This window comes from Cricetulus griseus, chromosome 5 (genome assembly GCF_003668045.3).
Source record: "Cricetulus griseus strain 17A/GY chromosome 5, alternate assembly CriGri-PICRH-1.0, whole genome shotgun sequence".
NCBI lineage: Eukaryota > Metazoa > Chordata > Mammalia > Rodentia > Cricetidae > Cricetulus > Cricetulus griseus.
In genome coordinates this window covers 15,332,041-15,351,484 of record NC_048598.1, presented here as the reverse complement: position 1 = coordinate 15,351,484, position 19,444 = coordinate 15,332,041, and the positions used below count along the sequence as shown (strand labels likewise).

General features: G+C 44.5%; 1 protein-coding gene across 1 annotated transcript in view; it reads left to right on the top strand.

Annotated features, from left to right (window-relative positions):
* Kif26b (kinesin family member 26B) overlaps positions 1 to 19,444 on the top strand; it is a 399,825-nt gene that overhangs the window by 275,832 nt on the left and 104,549 nt on the right. Inside the window, exon 5 of the mRNA XM_035445669.1 lies at positions 11,722 to 11,905. Within this exon, the coding sequence (XP_035301560.1) occupies positions 11,722 to 11,905 (184 nt within the window). The remainder of the gene's footprint in view (positions 1 to 11,721; positions 11,906 to 19,444) is intronic.

The following is a 19,444-nucleotide window of genomic DNA, read 5'->3' as shown; positions in this document are numbered from 1 at the left end:
AGGGAATTATTCAACTTGGGAATCTAGTAACTAAGAATGTCCACAGAAAAATAATTGACTCTGCTTTTTGTACATTTCACCTATCCATACATAAGATGTCTACAAAGATTTAAAAAAAAAAAAACCCAGTTAAGTATTCGGTAGTCTGGGTCACTTTACGGGGTTTACTAGGAAATTTTCAATGAACCTTCTTTTATTTTGATTGATTTCACTACGTCTCACAGTTTATTTTCAAGTGGTTTCCTTTCTTTACAGCTTCATTTAATCATTTGATAATCCTTTTCAAGAATACTTCCTGAGTAACTATTTTATATGATAAAGGAGTCATATGAAAGAACATGAAAATTAGTTGAGACCAATGAAATAAATACCAGAGAGGACTCCGCTGCTTTGTCTCATTTTTAAGTTCTTTATTTCTTGTCTGCACTCCCCCTCGTTGCCCATCTGCCACATGCGTGTGTGCTGGGGCATGACCACAACAACATGAGATGCAGGGGTAGAGAGACTGATGGGCGAGGGAAGGGGCTGTGTTTAGTGCTCATCCTACTTCCCACCGATGGAGACGGGTACCCAGACCTCACTTCCTCAGTCCCCATTGAGATGATCAAATAAGTGAGTGTATGTGACAAAAAGCAGATTATAGGTCTTCGTGGCAGCTTTGACACAAACGTGCAGAAAGCATTGCCCCTGTAGTCTGCCTGGTTGAGCCATGGTCACCGCAGACTCTTCTCCTTTACAGCCTGATTTTACTGGTTTCTACAACAATCTAACCTGTGCCACCTGCTCCGTGGAGACAGTGTCAGCCCTTAGTAAAACCAGACAGAGCTGCTTCATTGCCCCAGTCCAGAGCTCTGAACGTATCTGATACATACATGTTGTTGCACAGTGTATCTGCTGTAGTTTTTAGCCATCTGTGTGAACGCCATCCCAACTTGCTTTGCAGTGGCTAGACTGGGGTAGGCAGGGTGGTAGCTCCCTCGATGCTCTGAACCGAATACACAAGAGAAAACTCTAAAAGAAGAAAGATTCATTGTGGCTCAGGGTTTCAGAGGATTGAGTCTATGGTCACCTGGCTTTGTGTTTCTGGATTAGAGTGAGGCAGAACTTCATGGAGGAGGGAATGTGTGTGTGTGAGTGTGTGTGTGTGAGTGTGAGTGTGTGTGTGTGTGTGAGTGTGTCTCTGTGTGAGTGTGTCTCTGTGTGAGTGTGAGTGTGTGTGTGTGTGTGTGAGTGTGTCTCTGTGTGAGTGTGAGTGTGTGTGTGTGAGTGTGTCTCTGTGTGAGTGTGTGTGTGTGTGTGTGTGTGTGTGTGTGTGTGTGTGTGTGTAGGGGGGATCAGAATCAAGGTACCCTCAAGGGCTAACTACCACACACCTACTTCTTCTAGCTATGTCCACCTCCTAGAGCCTACCGAGATATCAGCACCAGCTCAAGTCACAGCCTCTAACACATGAGTCTTTTGGGGGGACACTTATAAATGTGGGGATATTTTATAACCTAATCATAAGAAGGGCAATGTAAGTTTCAGCCTCTTAGATTCCAGTGACACTGATGAAGGACCAAAAATCCATAACAACTGCCAGGAATCTAGGGCAGTTCAGCCTTGCAGCAGAGACCAGGCTGAGAGTCTGACCCACTTCTAGTTGTGTTCCATATGGTTGCCTTGTGGAGACCCCATTCAGACTGTTTTTATTTCAAACACCTTAGTTAACAATTTCCTCAGATTTCAACTATCATAAATAATTTTGAAAATAAAAATATTGCAGGGAAGAAAATTGCTTCCTTTAGCAAATGCAACTTATATTCAAATTTAATTAACCAAGAAACCCTCAAACCAGATAGCATGTCACCTGGCATTGACAATTAATTAGTTTTGCTCTGAAAAAACTACAGGTATTGAGCAAAGAGTTATAGATTATGCTTTGCTTTCCCTGCCAACTCTGCCCATTTCTAGTTCTCATGCCTTGACAGCAGTTTGCAGCTTCAGGCAACACATTATATCCAAAGTGTGTAACTCCATGTCAGTTTTAAATTTCACATAATCAGAATACAGAGGAATGAGCATGACGCTCTATTACTTTTATAATGAAGACTTTAGGAGTGAGCAACATGGCCAAGGAAGAAATGGCTGCCCTTGGCTTGAAGGTGGGTGGCCTGTTTCTGGTGGATCATTGAACATCTTCCTTTTAACTTTGCATTAGCATACAGATAAGTGATTTAGCCCAATGTAATGAAAAGAGCATTAAACTCATCAGAACCTTGAAATCAGATTATCTGGAATATGCTTATTCCTTGAAGGAATTTTAATTTCCGTTGGGAGGTCCTCATACTGAGATAGATATATCTTTTACAGCCAACTCTTTCTCAGCAGAAAAGTCAGGCACTGTGTTCTCCAAGGATCATCTATTCCTCACATAAGACTGTCTTTCTCTGCCTATAATTCATAGGCAATCTAAATAACAGTATTATAGAGACATGGTATCTAAGTCAATATTCTATTGCTGTGAAGAGACACCATGACCACTCTTATGAAGAGACCCTCTATGCCACTCTTATCAAAGAAAGTGTTTAATTGGGGGCTGGCTTACAGTTTCAGAGGTTTAGTCCATTATCAGTCCATTTTCCTCCTGGTAGGGAGCATGGCTGCACACAGGCAGACATGGTAGCTGAGAGCTCTACATCTGGATCTGCAGGCAGCAGTAAGAGAGAGACACTGAGCCTGGCTTGAGCTTTTGAAATCCCAAGGCCACCATCCCCAGTGACACACTTCCTCCAACAAGGCCCCACCTACTTCAACAAAGTCACTCCTCCTAATCCCTCCCAAGTAGCGCCACTCCCTAAAGACCAAGCATTCAAATGAGCCTGTCGGGGCCACTCCTATTCAAACCACCTTGCATGGTTTCATTGGTTCCATTAAATAAGACCAGCCAATTTTCTTTTATTCTTTTTTTTTTTTAAGAGAAGACAGCAGTAACGTTTATTAACTAAAACCATTTCCATCTGGCATTGGGTGGGATCTATAACTTGCATTTCCAGTTACTTAGGTCTGGTGTGTGGGGTTCTCATTTGTGTGTTGAGCCAGGTTTGCAGAGGTATGACACAGGAGAGGGTAAGAGGACACCCAGTTTCCTTGGTACTAAGCATGTTTGGGTCTGTGCAGGTAGGAACAGAAGGTCTGCAAATGTCGGGGTGGGGGCTTCTGAGCAGAAAGGGCTTACATCCGTTTCATTGCTTGTTGCCATGATTTAATACTCTGACAATAGGTACTTAAGTATTAGTCCCAGGCATGACAACCACTACTTCTGGGACCAGCAGTTAAATCAGATAACTGCTAACACTTCATAATTTTCAATACAAATACCTTCTATGATCACCACATCCATCTGACCTGATGGATGTGGTGACATAAAGAACAATGCTTTGGAAAACCATAAAACCTCCTGGTTTCAGCACTACTTAGAACTCCTGGCTACTTGAGACTTTCATGTGTTGCTGTAACTCCAAAGGTTGGATTGATTAAGAACAGTGTGGGGGCTGGAGAGGTGGCTCAGTGGTTAAGAATACTCACTGCTCTTCCTGAGAATTCGGTTCACAGTGCCAGTGTTACATGGGTCACAATCCCCTTAACTCCAGCTCCAGGAGTTCCAACACGCTCTTCTCCACTCTGTAGGAATGAACACACACACACACACACACACACACACACACACACACACAGAGAGAGAGAGAGAGAGAGAGAGAGAGAGAGAGAGAGAGAGGAGAAATCTAAAGAACTTCAGTGTGTCTCTATGCCATCCCTTCAGCAGGATACAAAGCTGTCAGGCAGGTCTGGGGGCCAGAAAAGAAGGTGAACACTTGGTGTCCATCTTCAGTGAGCCCACAGTGAGGTGAGGGAGACCACACCAAAGCAGAAGAGCACACTGCAAAGGGGCCTCTGCTTTAGAATTGAACCGTGATCTCCCTTTTTAAGATGCATTGCTTTAAAATGTCACTTAAACAAGGCTGAAGAGGTGGGTGGGGTCCATTTGTAAGAGAAGAACAAATGCACAACCGTTCTCACCACGGGCTGATATAGGACCCATTTTCAAGTTATAACACACTCCCCGTAGTGTTTTAGGGTGATATTGTTGGAGAGTAATGGTCAGCCCTGCTTTGCCTCCTAGCAGTAAATATTTTATCTGAAGTCATGTCATGAATTATGCTCCTTACTAATGAATGGATCATTTGAATAAAAATCAGAACAACTCCAAGACACACATGTTTTCTTTTCTTTTCTCAGACTCTGGAGACATAGAAATGCCCTTCCTGACAGCCAGTTAGGAAATAGGAAGTTGATGGGGCATGGTGGGGAGGTGCTTTTGTTCCTGGTTGTGGAAATTCCAAAATGACTATGGTATATTTCACAGCAGAGTCAGGATGCTTTGAAATGGGTGTTATTTCAAGATGAGGCATCACTGGTGTTTGTTACACCTGGATGGGTATCTTAAATGTCTCCAGAGGGTCTGCCTCAAACCACAAGCTCTTGCTACCTCTTCTTGCTATTTATAATCTGTTTTATTGTCTTCTCTCCCTGTATCATTGACCCCCGTGGATTTCCTGAGAACTCCGGTGATCTGTCATGTCATTGCTCATTATCAGAGAGTCTTAATCCTCGGAGCACTGAAATATTTCTATGACGGCGCAGGAGCCCCAGCGGCATCAGCCATTTTCGCATTACATTGTAGCTTGGGTTGTCCTTCACACACTGATGGAGGAGATTCAACTGACACAGTCCCTCTCCTAGGTCAGGGCCCCGTCTGGGCAGCAGGTGTGGCTGTGTCATTTTTCAGTTGCTCTCCCACCCATGCATTGTCTGAATTGGGCTGAGTAGACCTTGAATGACCTCTTAATTTGTAGAAACACTTTCTTCACCTTTCTGAGCATCCCACCCTCGAACGCCCCTCAGATAAGATGAGATATTTTCGGGGCATGCTTAGCAACATGTTCTGGGCAGAATCATAAAAAGGGTAAAGGTCCTTAAAAATAATTTTGTGAAAGGAGAGTGGGAGGGAGATGGGAGAGAATCTTCTAAAACCCACCTGGTTTGAAAAAAAATGCCGCAATGGTATCTCGTATCTGTATGCTACACGGGAAAATAAAAATTAATAAATTAAATAACAAAGGAAAGTTTCTAATTTTAAAAAAGAGACTGTATCGCCTGAGTTTTCTGACCAATCTTTAAGGAAAGTTGTACTCTTTAGGAAGCTAGTAATTCTTCAGAGATGATAGTCTATATTGTAGCAGTCCATGGGTATCAAGGGTTGCAGGCTCCCACTTAACTATCTTGAGATGCACTGTTGATTTCCATTTAATTGCTCTACACTTCTGAAAATCCAGCACCGCAATCTAATAAATAGCCTATCGTACAAACAAATGAGAAAAAAAATCCTCCTTAAGCTTCCACTTTGACTGACAGCTGAGGCATAAAACGCCTTCCTATTGAAACTAGGTAAGTATTGATACCATTTTTCAGCTCTTAAGTCTGAGTGGCCTGGCCACTGAGAATAGAAAACCACCCCATGAAGGTGACTTCAGTTCTAAGCTGATTCCTAAACCCACATTGATATGGTCGGAGAGTAAAGAGCTGGTGAGGAAGGATGGGGAGCCCAGAGGGGAGAACCACGCCCTGTGTGCATCCTCCACCCTCTCCACCATCTCAGTGATGGTGCTTAGCATGGTGCCACTTTCTAGACACAGACTCAGTAAATCTTAATTCCATCCTGCTAGGGAGACGATCTTTTTCCTTGAAATAAGCACTGGGAAGTCCATGAAGTTAACAGATAGTTAAAGAGGTGCGCTGGATGAATACCTCCAGGAAATACGTCATGCTGTCCTTCATTGGGACACTTCAGGAAAACATGGCCTTTTAGGTTAATCTGCTATTTGAAAATTTGTTAAAAACAACTCACCTGTTTTCTCTGATGTGGGGGTAGGGGGGAAGAATTTGTAGGGCATGGATTTTGCAAAATGCACATCTCACCAGAATGTCAACCTTTCAATTCTTTTGTGACCACCTCTCCTTTTATGTCCCTGCATAATGCCATTATACGTGAGTGGTTTCTAAACTTTAACCTTCTCCTATCTGTGTCATTGAAGCACTATATAAAGAGAGCTGAAGCAGCTGGCCTCCACAGAATTGGAATATATACGACAGAGCAGAGAGCTGGTTATAATGTCAGAATTAAAGTGCCATTGTGGAATCCGTGGCTATAAGGGAGATCCTATTCATTTCACATTTCTGAAATTTTCCTGATATGAGCTATATGCACGTTTTACAAAGGAAACAACTTAAAAATTAGTCTCAAAACAATTCCCTCTAATCAAATCCAGTTTTTGTTAGTGGGAGTCAGTAGGGCTTTCCTAAGTGGACTGGAGTTCCAGGAGTCTATACCTTCAGTCTCCATGCTGCAAGACACAGAAGATCACCTGACTCCTCACTTCGTGTTTTCCTCCCTGATCGTCCCCTTAAGTGGTTTCTACCCACCACTCAGACACTTTCAGTGACAAAATCATGAAGCTGACTTATCAAGAATGGGCTCTCTTACTTTTAGAAAAATTCCCTTCTATTATAAAGCCAATATGCTTTTATGTTTTACCTAGTCTTTTGCACTGGTAGATTTGGTCACAAAATCTAATCTCTATTTAAAGGTAAAATGGTTCAATGCCAGGTTCCTCCATCTAGAGTCAGTCTTATTATGTATCTCACTGAAGTACCATTCTTTGGTACACTAAACTCTTTATAACACTCTTTTTATTATCCTAAAAGAGCCTGTTAACACTGATAGTATTTTTTCTGGTTCTTAACTGTAGAAAAACCAAGTCTTGGTAACAGTCAAAGTGATGATGATGACGATAATGTGGCAGATACTATGTGAACACATAGTCAGAATTTTAGCAACTTGTCTGTGATTACCTACTTAGTATCTGTATTAGTCATTTTTCTCATTGTCCTGACAAAACACCCTGACCAAAGTAATTTATGGAGGATATGGATGTCCATCCTGACAGGGATATGGAGGGTGTGACATGTCCATCCTGACAGAGATATGGAGGGTGTGACATGTCCATCCTGACAGGGAATATGGAGGGTGTGACATGTCCATCCTGACAGAGATATGGAGGGTGTGGCATGTCCATCCTGACAGGGGATATGAAGGGTGTGACATGTCCATCCTGACAGAGATATGGAGGGTGTGACATGTCCATCCTGACAGGGAATATGGAGGGTGTGACATGTCCATCCTGACAGAGATATGGAGGGTGTGACATGTCTACCCTGACAGGGATATGGAGGGTGTGACATGCCCATCCTGACAGGGGATATGGAGGGTGTGGCATGTCATCCTGACAGGGGATATGGAGGATGTGACATGTCCATCCTGACAGGGGATGTGGAGGATGTGACATGTCCATCCTGACAGGGGATATGGAGGATGTGACATGTCCATCCTGACAGAGGATATGCAGGATGTGACAGGTCCATCCTGACAGGAGGTATGGAGGGTGTGACAGGTCCATCATGACAGGGATATGGAGGGTGTGACATGTCCATCCTGACAGGGATATGGAGGGTATGACAGGTCCATCCTGACAGGGGATTTGGAGGATATGACATGTCCATCCTGACAGGGATATGGAGGGTGTGGCAGGTCCATCATGACAGGGATATGGAGGGTATGACAGGTCCATCCTGACAGGGGATTTGGAGGATATGACATGTCCATCCTGACAGGGATATGGAGGGTGTGGCAGGTCCATCATGACAGGGCAGTCATGATACCAGGAACACGAGACAGCTGGTCACATTGCATCTGCAATCAGGAAGCAGATGAATGCCGGGCATCAGCACACCGTCTTTTTATTCAGTTCAGAATCCCAGCCCATGGGATGATGCCACCCATGTTTATGATGGGTCTTCCTGCCCCAATTACCTAAGCCAGATAATCCCTCACAGGCATCCTAGAGACCTGTCTCCTAGGTGACTATCTAGTTCTGGTCAAGGTGACAGGAATATTAACCAGCACAGCATCTGAAGAAGCTGTTTATTCAAACTCACGTTAGGTACCAAAGGGCCTCTGGGACTTACTTCATTTTGTGTTAAGTGGGGTAATGTCTTCCTTATAATCTCTTCCTCTAGGAGTCAGAAAAGTTGCCAATCAAAATATTTAACATGCTTGCCTGATAGACACTTTCTTCTGTTTGCCATTTATTTCTCTTTAGGTCTTTTAGAGTGGTCCTTTTGTTTCTGCAGTGCCCACTGCTCTTTTTGCAGGAAATAAGGTTGTTTCCTTTGTCACTAATTAATTAATTTTAGAGGGTCCTACATTTCCCTTTCTTCAGTTTTTTCTCCCCAGGGGAACCCCATTTATTTCACTCATCTAGTCTTTTAACAAACATCTTTGTGCTTCTTTGCCCTGTTGGGGTTTTAAAGTGAACAGCTCATAAACAAGATAGCTAAGTAAGCCATGTGCTTCATTAGAAGGTCAGAGTCTTGTCTGGGAATGATCAAAGTAACAGGAATTGGGACTTTTTAGGGGGGGTGTTGTGTGTACTTTTCCTGGGGCATCTATTTTTATTCACCTCCATAGATGGGGGAATAACAAGTCAGAGAAACAATCGACCCAAATCCATCTTGAGGAACCAATGAGTTTATTATCAGGATCACTCACAGGAGTATGATGAGGGTCACTCACAGGACCGTGATGAGATGTTACTCACAGGAGCTGTGTCACGGCAAAGCCCTCCTGAGTGTGGGTGATGATTCTGAAAGCTGCATGCCTGGGATCTCCGATAGGATTTGCAGATAGCATCATGAAGTCTTCTCTCCAGCAGCTGTGTGCTGCCTTAGATAACTCAGGGATGGGTCTCCTGACCTGAGTCCTCGGAGTTCCCCGAGCTTTGTGAGCTTGTCTCCCTACAAGAGAAAGGCTTCAATCCCGAGGAAAGAGCCATGCAACAGAGACTGAGCAATTCCTGTCCTATGGCCGCTACCAGGTGTCACCCCTAGCCTAGTGGCTCAAAGTGACAATGATCCTTTGTTAGCTTTTGTGGTTTCTGGGGGCTGGAAATTCAGACAAGATGTGACAGGTGAGGTTTCTGTCTGCTCCTTGGTATCTGAGACCCTGCCAGAAAACGTGACAGGAATCATCTGAAGGACAACTTACTCATGAGTCTGTCCTCTGGAGTCCATACATGTGACCTGAGCTTCCATGTAGCTTTTACAAAAAAAAAAAAAAAAAAAAAAAAAAAAAAAAAAAAAAAAAAAAACATGTTACCTTTGGTAACTCAACCTTGAAAGTCATACAACAGCTCTTCCATTACATTCTGTGGACCAAAGCAACTTTAAATTTCCTATCAGGATCCCAGAAGAGGAACACAGACCCCACCTCTCAACAGTGCAGTGTAAGTGCCAGGTTGTAAGAACATGTTGACAGAACCATCTCTACAGACTTCTATGGTGGACAGGCTAAGTGTGTGGATAAAGTGACATTCCAACCAAGATTTAAAGGAGGCAGGAGAGTGAGCCACATGCTTGTCTCCCTGGGAGCAGGGCTAGGAAGGGGAGGTGGGGATGTATTGGGAGTGTTTGGAGACTGGTATGGGTGGCCTGATTTGAATGTTTAACAATCAAAGGGAGGAGTATGTGGTGAGCCAGATGGGAAGTATGAGAGTCTGAGGCAGTGAGAAACTAAACTGGGTCTAGTTGAAGTTATAGCGATAAAATCTGAGGGGGATTAGGTGTGTTGTGTGGGTCAAGGTCTAGGTGCCTGAAGAGCAGGGCTGTCTTATTCTGAGACAGGGTGGAGTGAGTGCGTAAGAGCTGTGCAGAAGGCAATAATCCCTTTAGTCTTAGGGATGGCAAGTTAGTGATGTTTATTGAACGCTCAAGTGGGGATGCTGGAGAGGCCTTCGGATAAACAAATAGTGAGCTCAGGAGCTAAGCTGGACAGAACACTCAAGGAGTCACAGGCTGAGGATGTGATCTCCGAAGCCAACACCAGTGATTGCACACAGAAGTAGGGACCAAGCCCAGCGTCCCCTGTGAAAAGAACACTGGAAGAGAATAGGGTGTCCTGAAAGCTTATGGGGTAAGGAGGAAGGATACAAGTGTTGTTGGCTCTGACCGCTCTAGGTGGGGGCTGAGACCACGACAGGCATCATGCAGGCATTGGTAACTATTGGAAGCAGTTTCGGAGGGTTGGAGACAGATGCCTAACTGAAACGAGCTTGCAGAGAATGGGAGGAGGGGGCTTGGATGAGAGGTTGACAGGTGGCATTTGCTGGGAGTTTGGCTCAAATGAGTGAGGACAGCACCACAGCTAGCTGTGGAAGTGTCAAATGGGCTGTATTTTTCCAAGAGACAAAGAGCAGAGTGCTTGTGTGCTGTATGGATGGATCTAGCAGAGAGTTACAAGGAAGCCTGTTTCTCTAACCTGTGGGTCACATGAGATGGGTACACATGGCAGAGACACAGCCTCGTCTAAGCTGTTCCTTGGTGCCAGCCCTGCCCCAGTGGTGGCCACAGCCTTGGTCAGTCTTTTCTCCACTCTGCAAAGAACCCTTAATATAAGGGAATAAGTACCACCTCTCAGTGCCCCGCCAGCACACACACACACACACACACACACACACACATACACACACACACACACACACACACACGGGGAGAGAGAGAGAGAGAGACAGAGAGAGAGAGACAGAGAGACAGAGAGACAGAGAGACAGAGAGAGAGAGGGAATTAAAGGTCAGCAAGGGCTATATAGTGAGTCTATACCTCCTGCCCCCGTCAAAACCACATATGTACCTATTTATATAGCAAGATATGGTGCAATACACCAAGAATTAATTTAGAAACTTGTCTAATAGGCTGTGTGACACGCCTTTGTCTCACACCACTGTTTGCCTTATGTCTTTTCTATCACAGGATTATCATGTCCTAAGTGTCACAGTGCACTCTGATGATGGAAGATGGGGTGTGAACAGCCAGTGTTATTAATGATCCTGGCAACCACACCCTCCTACTTGTCTTCATCTGTACCCTTCTATGCCGCTTTGTTACCTTGATCCCTGCCTTCCTCGTACTTGCCCATAAATAGCATTTTGTACTTAAAGACTGCCCATTATCCAGCTGAGGGGACGGTAGTCTTGTGCCCTGCACCTCACTGTGGTGGATATTCTGGCTAGCTGGATCTCACACCAGTACGCTTTATGGTTGGATTTTGCTTGCACAGCCAGGGCATGCCGATTGCTCACTACCAGGTTCTTCATCAGACTGGCTTGGATTTTACAGGGTGTAAGAGTTTTTCAATGAGCTCATGTGGTTCTTCACAGTTGGGTTTATGCCAGAGAAATTGGGGGGGTGGCGGTTAATAGAAATAGGTGCTGCATGTCCTCCAAAGATGGCCGGCTTCATTCATGCTCAGACGGAGTGTTGTGGAGAACAAACGAATCTTTGTAACTTGCGATCATAGAGCCATGTGATTTTACAGCGCCTTTCTCCTGTCTCGATGATCACATAGCTTATTAATTAAGTTCCCTGTGCTGTAGCAAAGGGATACAGGGAACTGAGAATGAAGACAGAAGGGATAATTAAGGGGGATCTTTAAGAGAAGGGGAGAAGTAGCCATCCCAGAGCTTCTGATCGTAGCATCACCATCACCTCCTCCTTTTTGTCCCCATGCAGAGCTGCCCAGAAGTTAAATCTGTCGTCCAAGAAGAAGAAGCACCGGCCTTCGACTGCATCTGCGGCAGAGGCTCCCCTCTTCGCCACTAGCTTCAGTGGGATCCTGCAGACCTCACCTCCCCCAGCCCCACCCTGCCTCCTCAGGGCTGTCAACAAGGTGAAGGACACTCCTGGCATGGGCAAGGTAGGTGCCAGATGCTGCCTCTGCCGTCCGTTGTGTGCTTAGGGTTCTGGGAAGGTTGGGAAAGAAGAGAGCAACTGTGTTTGCTAAGATGAGGAGGTATCAGAGATGAAAAGACACAGTGAAGTTGGTTTGGAGGTAGCTGTTTACACTTTTGTCAATTTTATTCACCCAGGGTCAATCCCTGACTGAAAACAATCATAGAAAAGTCTGGAAATAAACAGCAAAGAAGCTCAGGATAACTTTTACTTCTGTACATTGGTATGGTTAGCTCTCACTGGTGTCCTTCTCCTCCCGTGTCTGATGTTTCAATGGAACTTTACGTGGGGCAGTGACACAGATCTGCAAGGTCCATCCATTTCTGCCATCCATAGACTGTCTTCGGCCACACAAATTGCATCGTACATTGAGTTGTGGACCTGATTTGACTTGGGCAGGAAGGAAAATGGCTTTGCATTGTCGAACAGGACCATGGTCATTTCAAAAACAGAGAGACATGACAGCCAGAAGCAGAGCCGCAGGGAAACAAGATAAAGATGAAGACACTCCTTAGTTTCCCCACGTCTCTTCTGTGTCTTTCTCCCCTTCAGAGAAGTGACTTCTGCCTCTGAACCAGGCCACCAGTGTGAGTTCTGGGAGGTATTTCAACCTGACTTTCCAGCCAAGAAATGCAATTTGGAGTTGTCACAAGGACTTAGAAAGACGTAAGGGAAGTCTGTTACAAGATACTGCCAGGCCACATATATGATAACTTTATTTCTAAATGTCAACTCTTTACTCTTTCTTCCCCAAGATAAACGTCTGGGTGAAGTAATTTACAGCTTAATCTTCAGCAGGGAAATAAGCTGGGACTTACAAAAGCATGCAGTTGGAGAGATACAGTGATTCTATTCATTTTTTTGTCAGAGTACAGACACACACAGAATGTGGCACTTGACTTTGGCCTTGGGTTTTGTTTCAGAAAGTAGCTGGTCATACTGAAGAAAGTAGAGCCAAGCTGTGTAGACTGTGATTTTTACTAATTCTTGTCCTCTTGGTACCAACATTTGGTTGTGTCCCGATTTGTGGCCTCCAGATGACCATGGTCCCTATAAAAATGACCCTGCATTCCGTACCCAATCTCCTCCATTCTCTACTTTCTGTTTCTCTTCTTTCTATTGTACACTCCCAGCACCACCATCCCCCTGGGAAGCCCTTACTTCATGATGCTCTTCTTCAGAGTGAATTGATTTTAAAATTAGGTTAGCTAGAGCAATGGTCAGTGTAATAGAAAGCCTCGAGTCTGGAATTCTCCATCGTTGTTTCTCAGCAGGTAAGTGTCACCTGAGAGATTTTCCAGGTTCAAAGGTAAAGACAGACCTTAGGCAATAGTCTATGGTAGCTTCTCCATCCTCACACTATGTGGAGGCCAGCAGAGAAAGCAGAATGGAACAAAAAATCTCTTCCAGATTGGGTGAATGAGGGTGAAAATCCCTGAGAGAGGACCATGGCAGGCACCCTGGAGACATGGTGGCTATGAGATGAGCTATTAAGAGCTGTGGGTCTAAGTGACTTCAGGGTGTTCCTTCTTTATTTGTGGTAAATGCACACAGTGTAAGGCGACCTATCACAGACATGTTTAAGTGTGCAAGGACATTTATTTTGTTAACATGTTGGGACTGGAATGTCAGAGATATGCCATGGGGGCAAGGTGAGAGCCACTGCCTCCACCCTCTTGCTCTTGCTTCTAATTAACAGTCCACTCTTCTTGACTATGAACTTTACATGGCATCTCTTAGGAAAGGTGCCAGACGCTTGGTCATCCAGGGTAATCATACATTCCTTTGTGGCCCTATCTAAGATAATGTACGGTAGAACCTACCGGGCAATCATGCATTTCTTTGTGGCCCTATCTAAGATAATGTACAGTAGAACCTACCAGGCATGCTGCCTTCATCTCTTACTTTGGCCTGACAAAAGTTTATGTTTCTTTAGGAGGGCCTGGGTCTTCTGTCTAAGTCCCCCTGTACCCGTTGTCTACATCCCTAAAGTACTCCCTGGAATTCCAAGATCCAGGTGACAGGGCACTAAGGTCAGGGACCAAAACAGTGAAGAAAATTCTTGCAGCCAGCAGTGACCAAGCACTTGCAGCAAAACAGTATAAGTGTTCAAGAGCAGGGGGATAATCTGGATCTCATGGGATGTAGCATCTACATTCGCCCCTGGTAGTATGGCTAGCAAATTGTGCATTAGCATTTGGTATTAAATGCATTATCTGTCTCACTCATTTGCAATTCAGAAACGCAACCAAAGATCTGAGTTTGCCATGGAAATGTCATGGGTATCAGCCTGTGAGTCACAAGAGAGATGGTGTGGCTTCTGCCTGATCAGTGGCCACAAAGCAGCTGAGCCCTCCCTCCTCTTGTACTGAGCCCTGGGGACCTGTGATAGGGAAAAAGTGACAGTTGGCGGGAACTATGTCCTCTGAGAGGTAGTTGTAGGAATATATTTTCTATGTTAAAATCACAGCGAGGCCCTCTTCCCAGATACCCTTTACATCTTAATATCTCAAAGAAATTCAGTTGAGTTTAATATACAGCATAAATAATTGATGCTACTTATATTTTTTAAGTAGATGAACTTGGCTGGATTGCCTAAAACCTCATCATGTTCTAAGCCTCAACCTTGGGCCTCTGGGATATCATATGAGAATCTTCAGCTCTCAGAATAGTTCGTGGCAGATAGCAAGTGTTTCCTGTGCACCTACTGTGTGTCAGGTGCTTCAGTGATGGGCAGAAATGAGTGCCCATCCTTATAGCACTTAACACCTTGTGCCTTCTTCCAAGTAATCAATGAACTAGCAGTGATTCAAGCCAATATGAGGGACCCTGACTCACAGGAAGTCAGAATTACTGGTTTAACATGACGAAATGTACGAAGAACTAACTACCATTAACAGGCTTTGTAAATACATTCTTAATGGTCAGATACAAGTGATTAGTGGATCAAAGCAGCTTAGCCTCCATTTATATCTCATTGATTTGGCTTATACGTAAATGATACTTGTAATCTGTTTGAAAATGGTTTCTTCTCTCCTAAGTCAGCAAACACTCTCTGTGAAATCTGTTTGTACAGTTAATTAGCAGGCATGTTTAAGGTTCATTTGTTAGTGGGTCACAGTGTAGTAATGTCAGAGCTCTTTATCTGGGGTCGCAAGGTTCCAGAGAAAAGTCTATTATCTGTATAATTCTTGGGTTTTCTGGCTCTGCAGACACATTTAAAGGCAAGGACAGCAATGGCCACTATCATTTTTGATTGGTGACAGTCACCTGGAGTTTAGGTGACTCTTCCCTTTCCAGGTGACTGACTGAAGGGCATGAGGGGAAGATGAGGTTTCTTTTCCTTCACAACCCCCAGGAATGTCTCCAAAAAGTGACAGTCTACTGTTAACGCCCAGCGTGTCCCCATCCCTCAATACGTTTTGCGAATATTGGAAACTTCCTGTAGTGAATTCCAAAAGCAAGGGAAGAAATTATACAGGGTTTGAAAGGATTATGAAGAAACTGGATGAAGCACACATGAGGGGGAATTGTGGAAAACACTTGGTACAGATGGGGGCGGGGCTACCCTGCTGGATTCACTCAGCTAGTGGCTGTAGAGACTTCCTGTCTTCTGGGTTCCACACTATGGCCACTGATGGAGGTGGGGCATGGGAAAGGAAGGTAATGCCCATCTCAAGGTAGACACTATGACGAGGAGTAGTGAGCAGCCCCAGCCTCCATGCCCGTGTCTTCCTGTGGCCACCTAGTCTAGTTTGGTCGGAGTTAGGCTGTATGGCGTTCATTAAGGGTGAATGTTCACTGCTACTCAGAGCCACTTGGCTGTCATCCTGCAGGGCCTGCCTTACTGAGAGCCTTCCTCTCTGAGCAGTGCCACCCAAACACTGGCAATTTGGTGGAGATGTGGAACTATGAGATTCCTAGGGCAACAAAGGCTGGAACCCATACTCTGTTCTTCACCATCAAGCCCAGTGACAGCTCACCCTGTCCCCTGATAGCATACACACACACACACACACACACACACACACACACACACACACACACACACACACAGACAGAGAGAGAGAGAGAGAGAGAGAGAGAGACAGACAGACAGACAGAGAGACAGAGAGACAGAGAGAAAGAGAAAGAGAGAAAGAGAGAAAGAGAGAGCGAGCGAGCTTATGTCACCAGGTCTTCTGTTCTCTCTGTTTAGTTTCAACTCTAAGCTTTTCTTTGTTTTGTGTGTAAACTAATGTCATCGAAAAGGAAGAACTGCCACCATGAGTGTGTTTGTTAGAACTCTGGTCCTTTGTGCATTTATTGACATCTTCAAGGCAGAAGTCCTTCAACGACTAAACCTTTGTGACACTCTATAGAAGAAACGATCCCTTCCCAGTTGATCTTCTGGTTACAATGAGAAGATAGCAATAAGAGTTATTTAAATTAAAGTAAGACTTTCTCAAAGGTGCTAATGTAGCTATTACTCATTTATTTAACAAGGAAAAATGGCAAGCGCAGCTTCGGGAAGCGATTTCAGGTCATATCAAGGAGAAAAATCTCCTGTCTTCCCGCCCAAGAAAGTCCAGGTCATTTAAACACATGCAAATTATCCCATTCCTCTTTACCATGTCTGCCCTTCCCCCATCCTAAAGCTTTTATCAGGGAGAAGAGGGAAGATTTGAGCCCGTCTTTAAAATTCATTTCAAGTATATGTGAAATAAAAAATTCAGATAGGCTGGAAGATTCTGGCTCCCAGCAGTCACTCGCCGTCACTGCTCCATCTTCAGTACGAATGACAGGAAAAGTGATATTGCTCCTATTTTTGGTGTACTGTCGAGGTAGGCCTGACTGCATAAATAATGCAGATTCATCACTCTGGCTCTCCTGATAGCTTTGTAAATTAAATTGTTAGCTCTTCCGGGAAATAAACCCATGTGGCCTTCACTCCCTAATTGCAATTATGCTTTTCCATGTTAAGTTGATTTTGGTTGCTGCAGCTGAATACACATAGTTATGATTGGTTGGGGAGGTTTTTTTTTTTCTCCAAATTCTCTCTGCCTCTATGAGTTTGACCCTTTCTCCAACCCATCCCCAGAGGAAGGAGATGTGGAAAAGTTGCTGTGACTCTTTAACCTTTGCAGGATTTTTTTTCTCACATGGATTCCGGCTTCCACCCAGCTCCATGATGTGCCAACCTCAGGGCTGCACAGGTGTGGTGTCGCTGAGCCCTGGTAGGAGCCCAGAGCCCAGGAACTCACTTTCAGGGAGCATCTAAGACCTAAGTCATAGACTCTTTTCTCTAGAGTAGCCATGCTACTCTTACATCCCAGTGTTCTTCATTCTTGCAAATGGGGGGAGACCTCTTAGGATAATGCTCTCCGTTAAAGGCCGCTAGAGAGGAAAGAATAAAGACATTTGCAAAGTAAGTGTGGAGTGATTTGTATTCTTCCTCAATGATGTGCTGTGTCTAATTCTGCTGGTGGGGTTATGTGGGTGTCATTTTCTGTCATCTTCTTTATCAGGTGGACTATAAGAGGTAGGCAGTACCTTTCCATTGAATTCTGGTATGAGAGTCATGTATAATATATGGGGTGTGTGTGTGCGTGTGTGTGTGTGCATGTGCGTGTGCGTGTGCGTGTGTGTACCTTATTTTCTGGCCTCAGATATTTTCACAATGCATTCTGGGTGAGAAAAGCTCAAGGCTATTGAGGAGGAGGAGCTCAGTGTGCTGTTTTCTGCCCCAGCTTTCCTTCTGGAGCTTCCCTGATGCATGAAGGGAAAGGGAACGCTTCAGCCGGTTTCTTCATGGACATTGTGTGCTTCAGATTCACCTCACTTTCCTCACAGCTTTCCAGGCGAAGAACCGGGTCTTCTGAAAAGTATCAGGAATAAAGACCTCTAGGCATTCATCCTTCCCAAGGAATGAGTGTGGGCAAGCTGGAATTCAGATTCTGTGTTTCCAGCGAAGGAAGGCTTTCTTTTACAGCTTCTTTTGGTAGGTTGTAAGCTTCTTGGGAGAAAAACTTGTGTTGAAAAGCACTTCATAATTCCCTTTAGTGCTGTGAAGTCCTGGGTGGATGCTGAGCACTGGGGAGTCCACCCTGAAGGGGAGCTGCTGAGTACTTGGCAATGAAAACACTCAGGGTCCTGGCCACGCCCACTTCTCTAGGCGTTGTGCAGGAGTTGTGCAGGAGGAGTTATGTCAGAAAGGTGGCAGTGCCCAAGACTGACACCCCATCCAATACCATGCACTGTTAACATTCACAATCTTCATAAAGCCATCTGTCTGGCTCTGTCCATTTATATAGTATGTAAGGAATCTAAGACTCAGGAAGGGGCAGCGATTTGAGGACCCCTCTGTGGGGAGAAGACACCAGGTGAAGCTTCAGAATGAAAACTGTAAATCCGAGTTTGAATTCAAATGAAAACTATCTTCATCTGCTTCCCCCATGCTGTTACTTTTCACTTCAAGTCAGCTACCTCTGTGAGTATGTAGAGAGGATTTTTACAAGTGGACTTTTGAAAAACCAGCAACCTTTCCTGTTATTGCAGATAACAGTCTTGGAGCTTCTTGGGTTACCTGTATCCCTGTGACTTGTGGAATAAAAACATGAGATAACAAGAGGATTTCTCTCTGGAATAAATGCCACTGTTTCAATTAACCAAAGGGCGTCACAAGATGGATTATAAAGCCAGGACAGGCTTTTTATCAGTCTTGATCCAAAACCCACCTTTTATCAATCTAAGGACAGTTAGGCAGTGGCTGGTGTTAAGACAATGGCAGCTTTGTTTTAATCTCCCATTTCCAGAGTCTTATTTTCCTGTGTCTTTCCCTCAATGGTGGCCGAACTTAATCGTGATTTGCTATAATAATTGTCATTATGATTGATAGCTTGATAGGAAGATTTCTTTTTTTTTTTTTTTTTTGGAGACAGGGTTTCTCTGTGTAGCTTTGGAGCCTATCCTGGCACTCGCTCTGGAGCCCAGGCTGGCCTCGAACTCACAGAGATCTGCCTGCCTCTGCCTCCCGAGTGCTGGGATTAAAGGCGTGCGCCACCAACACCCGGCGAATAGCAAGGTTTTATAAAAGGAATAAGAAGTCCAACGCTGCATGCAGTGGTAAGTTTGTCTTGCTGCCTAAGCCACTGGTGGGTGCTGTTGCTGCCTGTTGCTAATTTGCATAAAGTGGAAGATATCTTCAGACCCCCAGTGCTTCAGGGAGCTGAAATGTGTCATTAGTTTGAAATGCGAAGTCAATGGGATGATTCTTAAAAACAAGATACATCTTCTTCAGATAGTTAAGTAGTTGCTAAAATCAAAGTCCCATCTCTGCTCAGGGCCACATTAACCCTGTGTGTCCTTCCTTGCGGCTTTGAGACTTAAGCTCTGTTCTACAATTGTAATGATGACTTCTAAACATGAGCAGCGCTTGTATTGGGCCATCCAGGCAAAGCACCCAAAAGCAGTGATATTAAGGAGTATTTTGGAAGTGCTAAGCCGAGATATCCATCCAAGTTGC